At 38.8% G+C, this 22,385-nt stretch overlaps 1 protein-coding gene across 1 annotated transcript; it reads left to right on the top strand.

Moving 5' to 3' along the window:
- The first annotated feature begins 1,577 nt into the window (after positions 1–1,577).
- Positions 1,578–21,833, top strand: LOC121725783 (unconventional myosin-Ia-like). The gene is made up of 25 exons (XM_042112900.1): positions 1,578–1,682; positions 2,369–2,529; positions 2,934–3,049; positions 3,116–3,186; positions 4,093–4,253; positions 5,186–5,249; positions 5,331–5,344; positions 6,004–6,088; positions 6,332–6,519; positions 7,318–7,465; positions 7,823–7,912; positions 8,270–8,436; positions 8,746–8,979; positions 9,293–9,420; positions 9,811–9,969; positions 10,294–10,470; positions 14,635–14,866; positions 15,130–15,267; positions 15,380–15,427; positions 15,682–15,993; positions 16,221–16,388; positions 17,223–17,396; positions 17,518–17,601; positions 19,076–19,206; positions 19,673–21,833. Exons 2-25 carry the CDS (start codon positions 2,419–2,421, stop codon positions 19,788–19,790), a joined length of 3,318 nt encoding a protein of 1,105 aa, XP_041968834.1. The 5' UTR covers positions 1,578–1,682; positions 2,369–2,418; the 3' UTR covers positions 19,791–21,833.
- Positions 21,834–22,385: the final 552 nt, after the last annotated feature.

Below are 22,385 nucleotides of genomic sequence, written 5' to 3'. Positions count from 1 at the left end.
GCTACATTTTATTTTGGAGAAAAATAGGGTTCCGTAAGATATTTGGGTTTTTCGGACGCAAGGTGCAAAAAATCAACCAGAAAAGTTACTTATTTTGCGTACGCTGCCTAAACTATAAAAGATAGAACCGTAAAATGTTCTAAGTAATTGTAGATCTTATAAATATCTACAAAAAAGTCCGCGACACACTATACCTATCTATGTCGAGTGAGGCACAATAACCATTTAATTATTTAAAAATCTTTAATTTTTTTTGGACTACATTTAAACGCGTTTATTTTACTCATGCTATTAATCCTTATCAAAATAAATTATTTTATCACTAAGTACAGTTTATGTAGATAATATTTGGTCTTTGAATGATTAAAATTGGACGTTTCATTTTGAAGTTATGGCGAAATTAAAATATTACGATAGTGGGCCGTGGGCGTCACCAAGGCGGGGGTGCGCGTACGGGAGGAAGACAATAATTATTTGTGTTGTGTGCAGCCTGCGAATAATGACTGCGTCGTCGATGTTAGTGTCGGAGTCTGTGAATTGACCTGGGAATCATTTTGCTGACCGAGTCTTTCCTGGGTAGGCTTTTTGCAGCGGTAACCGACATCCACGCGGGCGGAGTACTTTATATGGCAAAACAACGTTTGCCGGGACAGCTAGTACATATAATAAAACTGTAGAACCCAAATTTATGTACAAACAAAAAAAATGACAAAAACAGAGTCAGGCGGATGTAGGAAGAGCAATGAAACACATCGGGATTTTTTCCAATTCACCGGCGACATTTTTTGCCGCCCCCGCGGACTGCCGCCCGGGGCGGGCCGCCCCCTCCGCCCCACCCACGCTACGCCACTGGTCTCAAGACACCGTTCAGGCTCTGTGATTGGTCCAAATTTTGACAGCCAACCAATCACAGACTATACCGGCCCTAGTCGCAACGGTCCCTTGCAAAAGCTTGTAGCATTTTAGGGGTCAGACTAGCGGATTGAATAAGAAATAGCACACTGCGCTCCAAAACTGGTATTGCGTCGGCATAAGCTGCCAAGCTAAAATGGGACTGGGCGGGCCGTACAAGCCGCATGCATCCTGACCGATGGGCAAAGATCACCACAGAATGGGTACCAGACGATGGACAACGCCGCGCCGCCGTGGCCGGCCTCGAAAAAGATGGCGCGATGAGCTAGACAAATACTCGGAGTGAGCCAGGTTGACCAACGGCTGCGTTGGATCGAGAGAAGTGGGGGAGGCCTTTGCCCAGCAGTGGGAGTTGGGACAGGATAGGCTCTTAAAAAAATTGCAATATATAACTTATTCACTTCTACAGCCTACAGTCCTCTCAGCCTTATGTAATCTGTTTCCTACTCTAATGCCTTTTTATCTTCTATTTATCATAGTTATTTTTCTATTCCTGACTTTTTATATTAGAGGTAAAATAATTCAGAACGCCAAACGACAATATTATTATATGTGGCAAAATACAACTTTACGACTTACGATCTTGACTAACGTTTTATGAATCTGTGAAAAAAACTTTCAATCAATCATACTCAAGTGTCAAATTAAAATCAGATGTACTTGCAGATGGATTACATGAAGATTCGTATTTTGTAATATATTTTTTTAGTGTTTAGGCATGAACTAAATGATAATTTATTGTTACTGGATAATACGCTATTTATGAGAAGGTAAGTATTTGGAAATTAGTACAATTTTGTGCAAATCATTGAGTGTGAGAACCATTGTTTCAACTTTCAATATATTGTTTGATTTTTTGCTAATATCACGAAAGTATTTTGTTTTATACATACAAAAACTGTAAATTGTGTATTCTCGAAACATTAACACTAGATAGCACATAAAATAAACTGTTGCAAATGTATGTTTAATATTGATGTAGGTAGGTGGGTCTCCCTAATTAATTTTTGCATAAAATACTTTCCTGTGCGGGCTTTTATTATTTTAAAACAAAAGCATTAATTAAATTTCTATTAATTTACTAAAATACATTTGTTTTTAGCAAGAACATTAGGAAGGTAATTTTAAACTTCCCATAATAATAATTATACAATAATTATAGTTATAATGTATGAAAATTTTAATAGTTAATATTGTATACATTTTTTAATAATTAAAACAATAAATACAAAAAATAAAAATGCTAGAATTGAACAAGTTACTCTTCAACTTATTCTTAATATGAACATACTGAAAACCAAGCATAACATACTTGGTTTTCAACAATAATAAATATAAATTGGTTTTTTATTTCTAAAACGTAGAGAAGCATTTTTTTAAGTTCTCAAAAACCAAGCTATTATTAGCAATCAGCCTAATGACCACTCACTTAAGGAAATGTATACAATTCTTTCAGTTGCAGTATAATGTTGTTAAGAGGGCGCAGCGGCGGGCGCAGGTAGCGCCATGGAGGCCGAGCCGCCCGCTGGCCTGGCCGATGCTGTGCTTCTGGCACCGCTCACAGAGGACTCCTTCCTACACAACCTGCATGTGCGCTACAAACGTGACATCATTTATGTAAGTATTGATATAGCTAAGAACTTTAAAAGTGTTTATGACTGAAGGTTTTTTAAAACATTGCCCCTTTGTTTAATAAAATAATTCTAATGATGTTTTAAACATTTTAAAATCTTTTTTAAACATTAAATTAAGGTTGTGTTTTGTGTTGCCAAAATAAGTTGCATAAAGCAAGCAAATAAAAATATTCAATCTTTTAAATTGAATCAACAAAATTTTATTAGCAGTAAAAGAGCTGATGATCACATTAAGAAAACTTAATCTTATAGATTTAAACTAAAAAAAAAGGTTAGAATGCATTTTTTTTGTAAAAGAACCTTGTTTGCCATCTTGTCGCATATTATGTTACAATATATCATTTTTTTGTTTGGAGCTAAAAATCTATCAATAATGTTTGTTTGCAGACCTATGTTGGCAATGCCCTAGTATCAGTGAACCCGTGTCGTCCACTTCCACTGTATTCTGCTGAGCTGGTGCGGACATATCTCGCACGAGCACCCTACCTACTACCGCCGCATTTGTCAGTATCTTTTTTAGTCTGTTGTGAATTTCCTGTGGATTTTTTTTAACAATATGGTTTTTACAGATATGCAATAACTGCCACAGCTTATAGATGGGTCCGTGACAGAAATGAGAACCAATGTATTGTTATTACGGGTATGTGACATGTCTTACTAGCAAGGTGTGTTTCATTAAATTTGACTTTTTCAATACCTATTTGTGCTTTGTATGTTATCTTTACTGTTAACAAAATTTATATGTTATTTAGATCATCCTTTTTTTAAATTTAAATACATCCATACACTAGAATATTACAAAATTAAATCCCTTTATAATAAAAACCATAAAAATGCTCCAAATATAATTTTCTGTTTCATATTCGAAATGATAAGTAATTTTTTAGGGCCTTGTGTAAATATAATATGTAGTTGGTCACCCATATCTTTTTACTGTCCCATATTATTATAAGTACCTGGATGACCGAGCTTTGCTCGGTATAGCAAACACTCATTGACTTTGTGTTACTTAATAACGCCATCTGCGGTCGTTAAAACAATTAGTTGCTAACAAAATAATAATATAATAATAATAAATCATTTTATTCATCTCCACAAATTACAAGGATATATAAAGGTACTTAAAAACTAATAGTTTACACATATTTATTCTATTGGCGAATAATAAAATAGTATTATTATTCGCCAATAGATGTCAGGAAGAGTTATATTTTTCAGTTTATCGATTATCGATAAAACACGAATAAAAAGACATTTTCTGAAAATGATAGATCGATTTATCGCCCCCGAAACCCCCTATATACTAAATTTCATAAAAATAGTTGGAGCCGATTCCGATATATACAAGAATTGCTCGTTTAAAGATATAACATAAGATTACATTCTTTTGTTAATAGTTTTTTATTACAACTTTTATTTTTTTATGTTTTAATTATTGATTTTACAGCTTTCACAATAACTCATGATGTCATTTGTTTATTTTAAAGTACAAAAGTATTACTTAATCTAATTAAAAAAATATTATGTCAAGGTTTTTGTTGTCCAGGCGAGAGCGGTGCGGGCAAGACGGAGGCGGCGCGCGTGTGCCTGCAGTGCGCGGTGGTGGCGGGCGGCGGCGCGGGAGGCGGGGCGCTGCCCGCCGCCGGCACGCTGCTTGAGGCGTTCGGCAACGCCGCCACCGCCCGCAACCACAACGCCAGCAGATTTGTGAGTTTATAGTCACCTATAAGAAGAACTTTATAGGTACATGGCGAAGGTGCGTTGTTTAGTCGGCGAGATGAACCTTCTGACAGCAATATGCGAAAATTTTACAATTGACAACATTTCAAAATTTTAACATGGCTTTTTTATTATTTTATATGAAAGTAGACTTAAAATAAGGCGACACGTGTTTCTTGCTTTTTCAAAATTATGTTTTTATGATACCTAAAAAATAGATTTTAATCCTTCGTATTCTAAAGAGACGTAAGCGCCAAGTGACGTCATACTTACGTCTGAACGGTTAATTCCATTACACTTTAACAAAAGAAAAAATCTGTCAATGTAAGTTTGTTACGTTTATTATGACGTCTGTCAATGTCATCGTCAACCTGGAGGATAGGTAACCAATGAGGTAATGTTATTATTTAGAAATGTCAGTGTTGACAGGTGGTTGACAGTGACGTTTTTGTTTTTATGCTTCATGTTGTCTTTTTAAAACTATTTTACACCAGGCAAACAAACTGTATGATATTATGCCGTAAGTATGACGTCACAGCGTATTTTTCAGTTTTTATTTATTTTCTCAGTAAATAAGCAATATAAAATTTTTTTGAATATTTTTTTGATATCAGGAGAAGAAACTAAAGAAACGGTATTTTTTATTTTAAGGCTTAAAAATTTTGAAATGTTGTCAATTAGGTATATGTCAGAACGAGCTTTTGCCCGCGGCTTCGCTCGCGTTAAGAAGTATTATTATATACAAACTTTCATCCATATCCATAATATCCATAATTTGCAATAAAAAAAATTATGTATGTGATTTCAACAAAATTAGGATAAACAGTTTTTGAACTAAAATTTTTGAAACTTATAAGTTATTAAATACTTAGGAGGTTATTTTATTTTAGATTTTTTGTAATTCTCATTTATTCTTACAGGGCAAGTTGCTGGATATAGAGTTCGACTTCAAGGGTGAGCCGGTTGGCGGTCACATCACACACTGTGAGTTGCCACCACATTTAAATTTTTGTTCTATAATTTTAATAAACTAAATTTAATATTGTCTTGTATTTGTGCATGCAGACCTGTTGGAAAAGGTGAGTATGTTGTATGAAATTGGGATAATTTTTTTTTTATATTAGACCTTAATATCAGAGTATAGATACGAAAGTATGCCGTTCGATCCATTGTTATTTCTTAACGCGTAAACACTGAACTGTTTTGGATGGTTATAGTCAATATTATGTTACTTTTAGTCCGGCAAGGGACACGGGCATATTATACATAATATTGTTATGGTAAAATGTACAGTTCCCGCAAATTTTGACGCAACAAAGTCCCGGGAAATAACTAGTATTTTATAAATACTTTCAGGTCAGGGCCATATTACGTAATAGCTAATAATATTATGTACTCAACTGGCCACTTTAAACTTTTAAGATTCACTCTGTTGAGTGGGCCTTTGGCAACTTCTTATCTCTACACTAAACAATTCGATTGTTATCAAAGCTATATCAGCCTTCAAAAGCAAAACCGTACTATCTTTCGTCTCAACTAACGTGAGAGGAGTACAGCTATTTCTGTCACTAGAAGCGCTTGTGTGGCATTCCCGTATTTTCTATCTCAACTAAAACGCCTCGGTGTGAAGAGTACATCGGTTTGCAGGAGTAAAGTGTTGAAGAATGTTGCTTCTACAGTATCTTCTGTCTCAACTAATACGCCTTACTGTGAAAAGTATAGGTATATTATTTTACAGGAGCGCGTGTGCTCGGTGGCTGAGGGCGAGCGCAACTTCCATGTGCTGTACCAGCTGCTTGCCGGCGCTGATGCGCATTTGCTCAGTGAGTTTGTTGTCTCTTTCATTTGCGAAAAGAAATGAAACTCGGCACTCAACTGTGTGAAAACCTTGTCTAAAGTGCTACACGCTTTTGATATGAAAATAATTATTTAATTATTTAACCTTTTGTTTCAGCTAAAACTGCATTTCGGTCGGTTATTGCTTTTGTATCAAACAACGGCTTTGACAGTAATTTGTTGCAGAAAATTTAATCACTAAACGATACTAATTAATTTATCTCTTACAGAGCGTCTGAAGCTGCAACGTTCTTGGGAACAGTACCGCGTGCTACGGGGCGGGGCTTGCTGCGGCGCGTGCGAGTGTGCGGGCGCGGCGCAGGCGGCGGGCGCGTCTTCCCCGCGCCGAGCGCCCCCCGCCGCGCCGCCCGGCCCGCGCGCACCGCACGCTGATAGAGACCACTTCGCTTTTACCAAGGTAATATTGTAGTAGTGACATAAGATTCTTTTCTATTTTTAAGTTGTTTCGTTTCTTTATTTCTATTTTGTTTTTTTCTTATGTGGTTGTAACAGGTACCATCGAAATTGATTTATTGGCGGATGGCGGACTTAAGATATTTGGTCTGGTTATATAGGCTGGGCTCGACATAACGTGATCAAATGACATAGGACCGCCACAGCTTATGAATCAATTTCCCTGCTGATATCACACGTCATTGGATCACATGAAGTATATGTAACGTTGTTCCTCTATAATTATACAGAGTGTAAGAATACAAAGTGTTATAAATACTTTAGGGCCTGTATGTGCCCCCTGTATGGAGCTCATTGTGAAAATAGTAGCGCTAAAAACATTTTTTTTGTGATTTGTACGGGGAAGTCCCCAGCGTCATGAATTTGAGCATACAAAAGTAAAAAAGAAGTTACTTTTTCAGAGCTGCTACTTTCACAGTGCACTCTATACAGGGGGCACATACAGGTCCTTAAGTATTTATTACACTTTGTATACAGGGGACTCCTACACGCCCGAAAGTATTATCACTTAGTTTTGTCACACCTTGTATCCATACTTAATATTATAAATGCCAAAGTCTGTTACCTCTTCACGCCCAAAGCACTGAACTGATTTTGCTGAAATTTGGTATGGTGGTAGTTTGAGTCCCGGGAAAGGACAAACGATAATTTTTATCCCAGAAAAATGTACGGTTTCCGCGCGGTAAATGACTTTTGGTGCAACGAAGTTGCGTCATCTAGTAACGTATACTGTGGTGCGCAGGCGGCGATGGGCGCGCTGGGTTTCAGCGCGGCGCAGTGCGGCGCGGTGCTGCGCGTGCTGGCGTTCCTGCTCAAGCTCGGCAACGTGGAGTTCGAGCCGCAGCACAATATCGACGGCTCCATCGGCACGCGCCTACACCATGAGTACGGTGAGCGGACAATTCATATCTTTATATTATGTTATTGTTTTTAAGAAAAAATAACAATTAAACTGACTTTGATTAACAGTATTTGGTATGTTTTAAAATAACTACATATAATGAACATTCATAGTAATTGAGCAAAATGTTCCGTGAAGACGTGTGCCGTGGAGTCATAAACACGCAATGCATGCAAAAATCACAGTAAGTTTTGTTATGGTAGAGGATACAGAGCTTGGGCCACTAATTTTGCAATTTTTTCAACAGTAACTTTTTCGATTGAGACTCTTTCTATTACTTTTTTGTCCTAATAAAATGTTCTGTTCTTTAATTGTTTATAATGTTTTTTATTCTTTCTGTATGCAGAGTTACGTGAGGCGTGCGCGCTGGTGGGCGTGGATGCGGAGGCGCTGGTGTTGGCCCTGGGCGGCGCGCCGCTCGACCCCGTGCCCCTAGGTAAGATCATCATCATTCATCATCATCAACAATATATTTGTATTAAATAATAATATTTAGCCAATTGTAATAAGTAATAACCATAGAATAAATTAATTCATAGGCAGATGGCGGACCTGTGTCATTTGATCATGTTTCTTCAATGTTAGTTGTGATTTTTCGGTTGGGTTCGACATTATGTGACAAAATTACTAAGATTCGCCAAATGCCTATAAATCAACTTGTAGTTGTTGTCACAATTAATATTGATTATTTTATATTGTTAGCTACCAACGAACGCGCTATTTAAGACGTGTTAAATGTTGGTCTAGCTCTACTGTTTGTTTACATCGGCTATAACCGAGCATTATCTTGCAGACGAGTCGTGTTCAGTGGAGGAGGAGTGCAGCTCGGAGGGCGGGTCGGAGGTGGCGGGCGGGGCGGGGGGCGCGGAGTGGGCGGGCGCGCTGCGGGACCGCCTGCTGTGCGCGCTCTACTCGCGACTCTTCACGTGGCTCGTCACCGCTGTCAATGAGGCTATTAAGGTAACGACTTGCTTACCATGACGAATAAAAGCAAATTAAGAAAAAAAATAAAATGAAAAGATGAAATCAATAGAAGTTGCTTTGGTAAAAAAATAAGGCCCAAATTTTTCAGCACTGAGCGGGTTGATGATGATAATAATGTACTGCTAGAACTATCTCGATCATGTCAGCTTTCAAACAAAAAAAATCAAATTCGGTTCACCCGTTGGTATGACACAGACAGTCAGATAAAGACAACAGACTTATAACACACCTCTTTTTTAGACGGGGTAAAAAACTGACAGTATAAAAATATTTTTGTTTTTGCAGCCAGCGTCTGTGGGCGCGCGGCGTTCACTGGGCATCCTGGACGTATACGGGCTGGAGACACTCGCGCACAATGGCCTCGAGCGGTTGCTGATCAACTACGCGGCCGAGCGCGTGCAGGCCGCCGTCACCGCCGCTACGCTGCGCCGCGAGCAGGATGAGTACGCGCGTGAGGGCCTGGCCTGGTCCCCGCTGCCCTACGCCGACCACGAGCTCTGCGCGGACCTGCTCGACGCGGTGAGACGCCCTGTCACCCCTCTTACACTAGCAGTGCACGCGCCTGGCCTTGTCCCCGCTCCCCGCTGCCGTACGCCGACCACGAGCTCTGCGCGGACATGCTGAAAGAAATTCATATTTCAGTCTCTATTCATTCACTAGAAACATTTTTGAGGTCACAACTTCTTGGCCGCGTTAACAGTGAAATTACAAGGACACGGCGATAGCGTCTTGACAGGAATTTTATTTTTAGTAAGAACGAAGGTTTAGTGCTACCATGTATACTTTGTTCTCGTTATACTTTAAACAATTTTCTATATAATATATAATGTAGGGTCCAGAGAGCGTGCTGGGCGCGCTGCGCGAGTGTTCGCTGCGCAGCGGCTCCGACATGCAGTTCCTGCAGCGGCTGCAGCGCCGTCGACACCCGCGACTGTTGGTGCTGCCGCCAGATAGATTCCAGTATGTGATCAGTGATATCTTGTTGCACGTAAAGTTAAAGAGTGAACCGCATAATATTTGATTACATGCCAGTTTACATAATATTCAAAATATGACATGAAAAGTAAGCTATGATTTCATAACCCATTCACATAAATTGGAAACGTAAAAAATAAACACTTATCGTTTTCCTAGTATACCTTTTTCGTGAAGAGAAAGTCAAAGTAAGTATGGTGACTAAATGATTTGCTACATTATAATGTCGATCTAGCTGCTAGCACATCTAGCCCTATTAACAACATGGGCGTGCTGCAGCGCGTCAAAAGTTGATTCACTTGAAAGTAGTCGTTAAGGATGGTCAAGGATCGACATTTCACAAATGCATTCTCACTCTTATGTAAATGTTTGTAGGATCGTGCACTTCGGCGGGCCGGTGGTGTACAGCGCGCGCGGCATCGTGGCTAAGAACCGCGACTCAGTGTGTCGGCGCTGCGCCGCCGTGCTCGCTGCTGCTCACGAGCCGCTACTCGCCGCACTGTTCGCGCACGGCGCCGCTGGTGTGCCCGCCAGGTGAGTCAATATTATTCTTTACTACTGACACTATATAAACTTACAATAATTTCTATATTAGAAAAAGAGGAAATTATAATTTTTATTGCCCATATTTTTATTGTGTAGGGAATATTGTGCGCATATAAAGCGCGCAAACTAGTCGCTTTAATATTGTATTTTCATTGACGATGACTTATAAAAGGTTTGTTTCTACTTTGGTCGCAAAAAAGATACAGAAAGATCAGGTCAAACAAGTTTATGTTGGAAAAATTAGTAGACCCCACCATGTATCATCAGCTGTACAAATAAATCAGTACGAAAATAACCGTGGCTGTTTTCCAGCGGTGGGTCACCGCGGCGGCCGTGCGCGGCGGCGTGTCGACAACGTGCGCTGGTGGGCGCGCTCGTGCGCCGCCTGCCGCCCGCACCTCGCCTCGTGCGCTGTCTGCGCGCGGACGCCGCGCTCCGCCCACACCGCTTCGATCCCGCGCTGCTGCGGCATCAGATACGCACGCAAGGGTATGTAAATGATCTAAGGCGTATTAATCTGCGTCTATATATTTTTATTATTACGCTTTTGTTTTAAATAAATTGAAGTTTTGACATGGGTACTAGCGGACCCAGCAGACGTTGTCCTGCAGCCTGCTGGGCTGAATTTTGAATCTAGTCTAGAGTCTAGACTCTAGCCGATTAGGTGGAGTTCAGTGATATTATACAAGTATAGTAGAATTGTATTATTATTTACGTATGAGAACGTCTACACTACTATTATAAAGAGGAAAGATTTGATTTTTTGTTTGTTTGTTTGTTTGAGTCGAATAGGCTCCGAAACTACTGGACCGATTTGAAAAATTCTTTTACCATTGGAATCCTGCATTATTTCTGCTGAACATAGGCTAATTTTTATTTTGGAAAAATATAAGGTTCCGTAAGATATTTGGGATTTTCGGACGCAAGGTTTAAAAAATCAACCAGAAAAGTTACTTATTTTGCGTACGCTGCCTAAACTATAAAAGATAGAGGCATAAAATGTTCTAAGTAATTATAGATCTTTTAAATATCTACAAAAAAGTCCGCGACACACTATACCTATCTATGTTGAGTGAGGCACAATAACCATTTTTTTATTAAAAAATCTAGAATTTTTTTTGGACTATATTTAAATGCGTTTATTTAAATCATGCTATTGACCCTTATCAAAATAAATTATTTCATCACTAAGTACAGTTAATGTAGATAATATTTGGTCTTTGAATGATTAAAATTGGACGTTTGGTTTTAATGTTATGGCGAAATTAAAATATTACGATTTCTGCTGCACGTTGCGAATTGGGTGTCAAGGCGCGATGCGCGGGTGTGCGTGCGGTAGGGGAGAGATTTAATTATCAGTGCCACAGACTCGCCCGGAGAGTCCACGTAAATATTACCTCGATCGTGGGAATCGCAGACACAATAGATTTTCAATAGTTATGCGACAGCCGGGTGCTGCTTTATTGATTTGATATAGACTATCGTGCTTCATTATTATAATCCTAATTTCAAAAAAGCTTTAAAAGTTATGACTACGAAAGTAATATTTTTAGAACTTTTTAAAATAAGTTTTGAATGACTATTATTTTTGATTGCTATTATAATTAATTAATTTCTTTAACTATAAATCTCCAATAGCGGCAGCCGGCTGCCCGCATAACAATTGAAGATCTATTGTGTCTGCGATACCCACGATGCCGATGCACGATGGAAGTATTAATGCATATTTTTTAATCCACACTATTTCTGCTGAATATAGGCTATATTTAATGAGAGAAAAAAGGGAACCGTATTAAGTGTTAATAATTGTGTGAAAAATCTACCAAAATATTCCTTCTTGCTTATGCTGTATAAATTATAGACTATACTTTAAAATAAGTTTTGAATGACTACCTATTATTTTTGATTGCTATTATAATTAATTAATTTCTTTAACTATAAATCTCCAATAGCGGCAGCCGGCTGCCAGCATAACAATTGAAGATCTATTGTGTCTGCGATACCCATGATGCCGATGCACGATGGAAGTATTAATGCATATTTTTTAATCCACACTATTTCTGCTGAATATAGGCTATATTTAATGAGAGAAAAAAGGGAACCGTATTAAGTGTTAATAATTGTGAGAAAAATCTACCAAAATATTCCTTCTTGCTTATGCTTTATAAATGCTATCGATCGACACCGTCACTAATATCGAAGATGCAGTCCATTATCCACAGGAGTTTTTAAATTCGCTGAATCCTTCTGGACTTCCACCACACGAACTGACGTTAAAAATCGGAATTCCAATCACGCTTTTGAGAAATGTATGCCCACCAAATATGTGCAATGGGACAAGGCTGCTTATTAAAGAATTAAAGGACAATTTAATTGTAGCTACCATTATCACCGGCCCAGCAGCTGGTCAACTAGCTCATATACCGATGATACTGATGATTCCAACTGATCTGCCAATCCCATTTAAACGGCTTCAATTTCCGGTAAAAATATCTTTCGCATTGACTATTAACAAGTCCCAAGGTCAAACTTTCAAATTAGTAGGCATCGACCTACGAAAAGAATGTTTTACTCATGGTCAACTATACGTTGGCCTATCCCGAGTTGGAGCTGCTGATAATCAATTTATTTTGCTGCCACAAAATAAAACAACATCAAATATCGTTTACAGGGAAGCTTTAACCCAATTTTAATGGAATCTTTTACGCAAAAAGAAGTATGGTGTAAAAAAACATAAAGCGCAAAAGTACAACAAAAATACTTTATACAAAAACAAATAGAAAATTTCAAAATGTATATAATAGTAGATGTAGGTAAGCATAAAATAATAAAGCATAAAACTACAAAAAAAAACATAAAATATTTTAAACAAAAAAAAAACATGAAGAAATTGCAAAATATTATAAATAATAGTATCTTCTGCAGGTAAGGATAAAATAATCAAACATAACACTTAAAATATAAAAATACTAGCGGCCCGGCCCGGCTTCGCACGGGTGGACATTGGTTTTTAAATTATTTTTTTTAAATAAATGTAGTCAATCTTTAAGTTAAGCAGAACATAAAAATAGTTTACATTATTTAGCCTGCAACTACTATATTATAATTATTATGTACATATAACACATTTTTATTGTATTTTTTTTTTATATTTTTATATTTTAAGTGTTATGTTTGATTATTTTATCCTTACCTGCAGAACTATAAGACTATCGCACATCACTTTGCGATAAGTAAGTATAGTCTATAATTTATAAAGCATAAGCAAGAAGGAATTTTTTGGTAGATTTTTCACACAATTATTAACACTTAATACGGTTCCCTTTTTTCTCTCATTAAATATAGCCTATATTCAGCAGAAATAGTGTGGATTAAAAAATATGCATTAATACTTCCATCGTGCATCGGCATCGTGGGTATCGCAGACACAATAGATCTTCAATTGTTATGCTGGCAGCCGGCTGCCGCTATTGGAGATTTATAGTTAAAGAAATTAATTAATTATAATAGCAATCAAAAATAATAGTCATTCAAAACTTATTTTAAAAAGTTCTAAAAATATTACTTTCGTAGTCATAACTTTTAAAGCTTTTTTGAAATTAGGATTATAATAATGAAGCACGATAGTCTATATCAAATCAATAAAGCAGCACCCGGCTGTCGCATAACTATTGAAAATCTATTGTGTCTGCGATTCCCACGATCGAGGTAATATTTACGTGGACTCTCCGGGCGAGTCTGTGGCACTGATAATTAAATCTCTCCCCTACCGCACGCACACCCGCGCATCGCGCCTTGACGCCCAATTCGCAACGTGCAGCAGAAATCGTAATATTTTAATTTCGCCATAACATTAAAACCAAACGTCCAATTTTAATCATTCAAAGACCGAATATTATCTACATTAACTGTACTTAGTGATGAAATAATTTATTTTGATAAGGGTCAATAGCATGATTTAAATAAACGCATTTAAATATAGTCCAAAAAAAATTCTAGATTTTTTAATAAAAAAATGGTTATTGTGCCTCACTCAACATAGATAGGTATAGTGTGTCGCGGACTTTTTTGTAGATATTTAAAAGATCTATAATTACTTAGAACATTTTATGCCTCTATCTTTTTTAGTTTAGGCAGCGTACGCAAAATAAGTAACTTTTCTGGTTGATTTTTTAAACCTTGCGTCCGAAAATCCCAAATATCTTACGGAACCTTATATTTTTCCAAAATAAAAATTAGCCTATGTTCAGCAGAAATAATGCAGGATTCCAATGGTAAAAGAATTTTTCAAATCGGTCCAGTAGTTTCGGAGCCTATTCGACTCAAACAAACAAACAAACAAACAAACAAACAAACAAAAAATCAAATCTTTCCTCTTTATAATAGTAGTGTAGATAAAAAAAAAAATACAATAAAAATGTGTTTTTTAATGTACATAATAATTATAATATAGTAGTTGCAGGCTAAATAATGTAAACTATTTTTATGTTCTGCTTAACTTAAAGATTGACTACCTTTATTTAAAAAAAATAATTTAAAAACCAATGTCCACCCGTGCGAAGCCGGGCCGGGCCGCTAGTAAATAATAAAATTCTACGATATGTGACAAGTCATTATGAGAATATTAAAGATATCTAAACCGAAACTTCATAGTATAATGGACATGGCGCTGCTACGTCGTGCGGGGTGGTGCGAGTCTCTGTCGGCTCGCAGCGTGCTGGCCCGCTATGGCGTACTGCGGTCCGCTCCGCCGCCCGCCGCCGCGCCCGCGCCCGCCGCACGCGACGACGTGCGGGAGGCGCGTGCACTGCTGCGTCTGCTACCAATACCTAGCGCCGAATTCGCGTACGGAAGGACGAAGGTGTTCATTCGCAGCCCTAGAACGGTAAGTTGTTTGTAGCATTGACGGTAAAAAGTGTATCGAATAGCTCAATAATTTATTAATAATGTATTCTGTTTAATAATCTTTTGCTGAAAAGATGATGATAAATTTTGCTCCCTTATAAATAAAAATATTTACATGGTCAATTTGTCTGTATTTTTTTTCTTGATCATAATAATAATTATAGTCTGTAACATTTCCAATGTATGGACAAAAAGGGGGTAACGAAGTGGTAAATACAACTTTGTCCCCTATAAAAATTATAGGTTTGGGAGTTGGAATCGTTGCGTGCGGCGCGCGTGGATCGCCTAGTGGCTGCGGCGCAGCGCGCGTGGCGGCGACATCGTGCGCGACGCCGCGCTGCCGCCGCTACACGCATTGCGACGGCCTGGCGACGGCACCGGGTGGGTGTATACATTTAATTATACTTTGAATTTACAAATAAGAATAAGATTACTACGAATTCTTAACGATCAAATTTGTATATGATTAATACAAACTATTATTGTTTTGTAGGCAAGAAAAATATCTTCGGAAGCTCGTGTAGTGCGTCGTGTTGTTCCGGTAAGTTATGAATTAACATTGTTTTGTATATTCGAAGTTTTTTTCAGATTAGAACTGAGTATTATAATTATTATATGATACACCGTAACTGACTCAGTTTGAACAAAGTGGCGGCTCAATAGAACTGATATTATAATTAATAATATTATCACCTCCTAATTCATGTAATTAAATTCTCGTGACAAAACACCCCAAGAACTACCTACAGCTGAGTTAATATCGTCGCCTATAAATAAAACTTTCGTAAAATGTAGCCGCGACCGCCCGAAGTGGAGCCCTCTGTCAGCTCGGCGAGCGCGGTTGGGGGCGGGATGACGCGGGCGGCGGCGGCGCGCGTGATCTGGCGCTGGTGGTGCACGGCGGCGCGGCGGCGCTACCTGCGCGCGCTCTGGGCGCGGCTGCCGGCCCGCCACATGTCGCCCGCATGCGCCGCCTGGCCGCCCGCGCCGCACCCGCGCCTCATCGCGCGCACGGACGCGCTACTCCGCCGGCTCCACCACCGCTGGCGCTGCTGTGTCTACCGCCGCGCGTTTGATCAGACTGCGCGCAATCGGATGCGAGAGAAGGTAAGTTAAACGTGAACACTTATTATAGGTTTTAGTTTCTTACTTGCTTTTGTATTTTGCATGTTTTAATTCAACTGTAATAAAAAAATAGTCTTTAGAACTTTTATAAACTTCTGGCTAATTTTCGAACTAATATACTACTGATAAACTTATTTTTTAAGGTTTTTTTTCATCTCAACTAGATCTCAACACAAAACTAAACCGAACATTCTAAATTTTATTCTCAGGTGACGGCGAGCGTGCTGTTCAAGGAGCGCAAGTTGTCGTACGCTCGCAGTGTGGCGCACCCGTTCGTCGGTGACTACGTACGGCTGCGCGCGTCGTCCGCGTGGCGGCGCGGACCCGGCGCTGCTGCTGCTGACAGATACGTTGTCTTCGCTGACGTCGTTGGAAAGGTATATTTTTGTGTTTCATGTGAGGAAGCAAGATAAACTTCAGGCCTTTGCCAGTTTTTACAGTTTTATCCAAACAAAATAATTTAGTGACATGAATTCGGGATGTTTATAAATTAAATAGAAACTCAGCTCTTCCCTTTTCGCTACAAGACTCTTTCGCTCGCGCACGGAAGTGACGAAGATGTATATGTCGTAGGTGAATTGTAACAGTTCAGTAAACGATTGTAAAATTAAACGACAAACTCTTAAAAGTCAATAGCTACTATACTATAATAGCTACAAAATGTTTGCGGTAGGTAAGTAAGCTTAAGGACGCTATCACATTTTTTCGCGAGGATATTTTGGTTTCAAATGAAAGATAATTTATTCATCTCCACGTCTATACCATAAAAATGTTATAGCCGCGTACAAAATTTTCACATAAAATACGTTTTAACCATCACAATAATCGCAAAATAAAAAAAAATGGGGTCTGATTAGGTACCATTATAGCTAAATACACTGAACTAAGGAAAATAAATATGCAAAAAAAAAGATTCTTATTTAGCGTTTCTTATTTATAAGAAAAATAAGAAACGCTCTCAAATTTCTTCATACAGTTTCGCCCTATCAACAAAGCGGAGAGCGTCGTAACCGCCACTGTACGAGACGCGCTGATATTGAATGTTATTTTAATGTCCTTAACGTCGATATTCGTACTGACCTGCTAATTTTTGTCGTAATTTTTGTGATAGCGTCCTTAAGGAAGATAAGTAACCTTTTTATAACAAAAGTAAGCTTAAGGATTGGTTGATTATTATATTTACTTATTCACTTGTAATGTGTTACCCACAGGTGGCGCGATCGAGCGGGCGTGTGGCGCGCTGCCTGGGCGTGGTGTCGACGGGCGCGCTGCTGCTGCTGGAGGCGCGCTCGCTGCGGCTGAAGCGCCGCGTGCCCGCGCACGCCGTCTACCGCCTGTCGCTGTCGCCGTACGCCGACGATCTGCTTGTCGTGCACGTGCGAGCGGTGCGTACATATATTTGTTTCCCTCTTCCCGCGTTCATGTAAAGAACTGTTTTTAATTGTATAAATATAAGTCAGTCATTATGATAAAAGTGAATGTTAAAAACAGAAACGTTTATTTTAGTGCGGTGCCCTGGAGAGTTCTACTGAAGAGATGTCGCAGTGTTCCTCTCGTGATCCCATGGACGCGCCTGGCTGCTTGTTCGGGGTATGTAGCTTTAAAAATCTAACATTAGTTTTAAAAATTATATTGTAAATTTTATATCACTAAGACTCAATTTCACCAACCTCTGTTTGTTAAATCCTAACAAGGCATTACTTAACGGACCTTGGAAAATTAAACAGACTGTTAAAATACTTATGTCCCACAGTAAAAATTTAACAGCGGATTAGTAAAAACAATGTTAAGTGAACAACGAGTGAATAACATTCAATTCGTTCGTTCTTGTTATTAGGCGACAAAATTGCAATGTACAAGTTTAATACGACATGTTGGCTGCAAAGTGTCATTTTCACCCTATTCGTATAATACGTCATCTGGTAGATAATGCGACTAAATTAAAATATCACTGATTGTATTTGTTACACTACAATAGTTCTTTTTAATTTACCAGGTTAATAATTATGATTTGTCAAAGCTGAAAACATGAATCATGATACAAACTTTTATTTGCTTATTTCGGTTTGGTAATTTTGATACAAGTCAGTGTATTTGCAATGTCAAGGAAAATCCGGGGGCTGAATTTTTGACAAAATGAAAATAAATAATTATTTATTATGCATAACATGAAAAATAATAAATAATATGTAAGGATGTGGCGAAACATGGCGGAAACACTCAAAAGTCAAAACCGATTCTTTTATTGATATTGGATATTGTCTTTGAAAGTAGTTGTTTCGACTATTATAACGGCCTGATATATATTTAACGGACCTCCCCAGCAGGAATTAAAATTTAACACCGTGTTGGGTGATTTGACATGACATTAGCGTATGGTGGAACGCTCGAGAGCTCTAACAGGCCGTTAACTGATTTAACAAGCCATTATTTATTTAACATTGCTTGATGAAACTGGGTCTAAGTATTATTAAGAAGTTATTAAAATGACATTGTAACAAGTATGAGTGAAAACTTCTAATTGGCTTATCTATATATATATATATATATATATATATATATATATATATATATATATATATATATATATATATATATATATATATATATCTTAATATATATATTTCTTGTGTGCGTGTGTATGTGACTGAACTCCTCCTAAACGACTGGACCAATTTTGATGAAATTTTTTGTGTGTGTTCGTGGAGATTCGAGAATGGTTTAGATTTACAGTTTGGTCTACTGGAAAATGTTTTTTCAATTAATTTCTTATGTATAAGGAGTTGTTGATTTTGGAATGTTTTACATTAGATCCGGATGGACGTTGCCATGGTGACATAATTATTTAGTCACTGCAATAATAATATGGGCGAAATACTTTATATATATATATATATATATATATATATATATATATATATATTCCGGCAAACGTTGTTTTGCCATATAAGACATACACAAAATAGAGACAGTTAACAAAGATGCTGGCATCTTTGTTAACTGTCTCTATTTTTCATTTGTGTCGGCTATAGTTTTAAGTCCGCATCCACCCGTTTTGTTTCAGGGCGAGGGGGCGTGGCGGCGGCGCGGGGACCTCGTGCTGCGCACGTGTCACGTGCTGGAGTTGGCAACCAAACTGTTCCTCGTCGTGCAGAACGCCGTCGGCGCGCCGCCGCACGTCAACATCGCCACCGAGTGAGTACGCACTGTGCGATAGAGACGAATATAGTTTGTAATGTACAGAGTAGGATTTACGTTAGTACCCACTGCAAGTTAGTTTAACTTGTATAGCACCGAATTAGTTACTGTTGTTTTCCACTACAAGTGTTACACTAGCATCGCCGTTTCGATACAAATCGGAGTTAACTCATTTACAGCGCGTTACAAACACTTGGAACTCAGCAAGTAGCCATGTCTCGCTTTAAGTTTCGAATAGTTTGTGTTCTTTTTACAATTTTTGTAAAATTGTAATTTTTTTTTAATTTAATAATGTTAAGTTGCAAAATTATTATTTACAACTACCTGTTAATAGGCTAACTACCTGTAAGTATGGAGAATCTGTCAAAGAAGTTGTGAATAGCCTACTCGGCACTTTATCAGAATGTAGTGATACAGGCCCTTAGTGTTATTGATTACTGATTGAGAAAAATATTGTTTGCAGGTTCGAGGCAAACTTCGGTCAGCAGATGGTGACGATTTCGTTCCACGCGCTGGGCGCGGCGGAGGCGGGTGGCGCCCGGCTGCTACGGCGCGGCTCGCGTATGGACGTTCTACTGTAGCGCACACGCTCGAGACCACGCCCACGTCCATGTCTACGCCCACACAAACGGGCACAGTGCGGTACTTGTTGCTGGAGGGGCGGGGCGAGGCGAGGAGTAGCCCCGCCCACTACGCTCACGGACCTCGCACGATACGAACTTCTACGCTGTGTGAACATGCCAACTGAGATGTTCAATTAAGAGTAGAAGCAATGACACCAAATGTGACGTAACTGTTCCAAACAAAATTGAACACCTGTTGTCTTGTTACAAATAGTATCATCATCATTTTATGTAAGTACGTGCTACCATAATTCCCGTCTAATTTTGATCTGGACGGTCTAATGTTATCGTGATCATTTCCCCATACTGTGTCGAGGTGCCAATACATTTCGCGTTGTATATTGACCTATGTCCCTATTATTTGAGGTCCGTGCCAAAGTGTTGTTAGATTACCGTCACCGACTAGTTGTTCCCGACTTTCTATAGTGAGATTCGTTAGTCGAGTTGTTTCCGTACGAGTATTCGATCGCGGCGCGTCCCCGCTCGGGGCGCGTGCGCGCGTGATGATGCCAAGTGCCAAATTTGTATGTAAGCGGCGGCCTACCGCCCAGCGCGCCCACGCCCGGGACACGACTGCCGTTAGCTGTGCAACACGAGATTCTAGAGCTTTCTAAGCATTTCAACGTTGAATTTTACAATAAAATACACTAAATCTTCGTCCGCATTGAGCCAAACGAGAATATATTTGTGCTAATTATTTTTCAGGCTACAATTTTTTTCAGTCTGTGTGACTCCTTTTTTTAGCAAACATAATTCAGACGTGGCAGTAAGAAGGAAAAACGATATATTCTTTTTCGGCTCGATGCATTTTTAGTCGTGTACGTTCTTTGCGTCGCGTCGTGCACGTTCTTTGCGTCGCGTCGTACACGCACGGCCAGTCTCTCCGTATACTCGCTTCAACGCCTTAATACGATATCTCGTTAAATGTAATTATTTCTCGTTACTTCCTCGTGGGCGAGCGTTTCGCTTAGTGTGCACGTGACCGCTGCGTGGTTTGTGTCGAATGTATGTGTCTAGCCCTAGTGTTTTGCGTAGGTGAGGAGATTGTGTGCGAGCTGAAGCGCCGTTGTTACGACACTGTGACGTCATCGTTCCGGCGATGACGTAAGATAATCACTGCCATGCAGTCGCAAATAGTTCCGCGTTTCACATAACTGCAATTAGTTTAAGAATTGACGACGGTTAACAGGCCAAATTGTTGAATATTTGCCCACTGGTAGGCGTCATATGTTTTGAAATTAGGCCGGCCTCGAAATTCTTTAACATAGATGAGATTTTGATTAAAATATGAGGTCGAAAAGATGCATTTATTACGTAAATATTTTCAGTCGTATTAAATATGTTTTACGTAAATTAATTCGTTGAACGGTTTGCGCAAAATCTAAACTGCCAAGTTAGTATCGCGATCCGCCGGCGCGGACGCGGTCGGAGGGGGCGCCGGGTTCTATCGATAATTTTAAATTTTAAACAAGTAGGGAATTCGTTATATTAGTGCAATATCGAGTCGCTAGTCGCACCGCCGCGTAGCCGTAGTGTAGTGACTTATATCGTTGACGAAAACGGTGCGCAAAATATTATATTTAGGTAGACGAATATTAGACGTAAGGAGACTTGTTTTTTATGGTAGCCATTTTACAATTCCTGTTGAGAGATAATAAATACTAAAATAATTAAGTTACGATGAATTGAGTTGAGAATATTATATTTATACAGTTCTGTCGGAGGCCATCGCGACGACCGCGCGAGGTGTCGCGGACAGACGGACCAGTTCAATTATATATTACGAATCTGTTGTGTGTTATAAAATTTGTCGCACATAAAAATATTAAGATAAGTGTACGACGTATGCGGATATATGAATTTGGAGCGGCTCCTACGATTCCTTGTCTTACTAAAATATAATTACAAATATCAAGTAAATTCTAGTTTTTGCTGGTGTAATGCAATGAAGAAAATATAATGTGGGAAAAAAAAAAGTAAAAGTCAAACTCAAAATATATATATCTCGACAAGGCTTTATATGAACGTGGGTGACATTGACGGGAGACTGGTAAAGGAGAACTGTCAAACATGTCAAAAATGACGTTTTTGTATGATAGAAGCGTTTAGTTCCTTTTCTCGCCACGTTCATAATAAGCCTTGTCGATCTGTATCCATTCTGACGATAGCGCCCTCTGTGTTGAAAAACTTTCGGCCTATTTTCAAGGAGTCGTAGAAGCTGTGTCCATAAAATTTGAATATGAGCGATTCTGATTCCGGGCTATAAAGTAGTGTAAGTAGGGGTAAGTGTAAGGTGTAAGGCTTTAACTGCGCGGCGCCGGGTGTCGGGCCACGGGCGCGCTGCGAGCGGCGTGTTATGTTTTCAACGATTTATTCATATAAAAAGTTTTATCGTTTTTAATAAAATTTAAGGAAGTTTTTACATGCTTGCGTTTTATTTCTAAGGTATATTGATTATAGTCTTATCTACTATTTGAGTATAAAAATTGAGGAAAAATGTCCAGGCAACCATGGAAAAACGCTATGGACGTTAAATGTCCATTAAATGCTCAA

The sequence above is a fragment of the Aricia agestis genome, chromosome 3 (genome assembly GCF_905147365.1).
Source record: "Aricia agestis chromosome 3, ilAriAges1.1, whole genome shotgun sequence".
NCBI classification, from domain to species: Eukaryota; Metazoa; Arthropoda; class Insecta; order Lepidoptera; family Lycaenidae; genus Aricia; species Aricia agestis.
This window is presented reverse-complemented; position numbering and strand designations above follow the sequence as displayed.

What these genes read in the sequence shown, in the direction of transcription:
- LOC121725783 (XM_042112900.1), top strand. Translation starts at nt 2,419, where the DNA reads ATGGAGGCCGAGCCGCCCGCTGGCCTGGCCGATGCTGTGCTTCTGGCA. An exon ending in TCATTCGCAGCCCTAGAACG is followed by an intron (nt 14,867 to 15,129) that starts GTAAGTTGTTTG and finishes TAAAAATTATAG; the next exon opens with GTTTGGGAGTTGGAATCGTT. An exon ending in TCGCTGACGTCGTTGGAAAG is followed by an intron (nt 16,389 to 17,222) that starts GTATATTTTTGT and finishes TGTTACCCACAG; the next exon opens with GTGGCGCGATCGAGCGGGCG.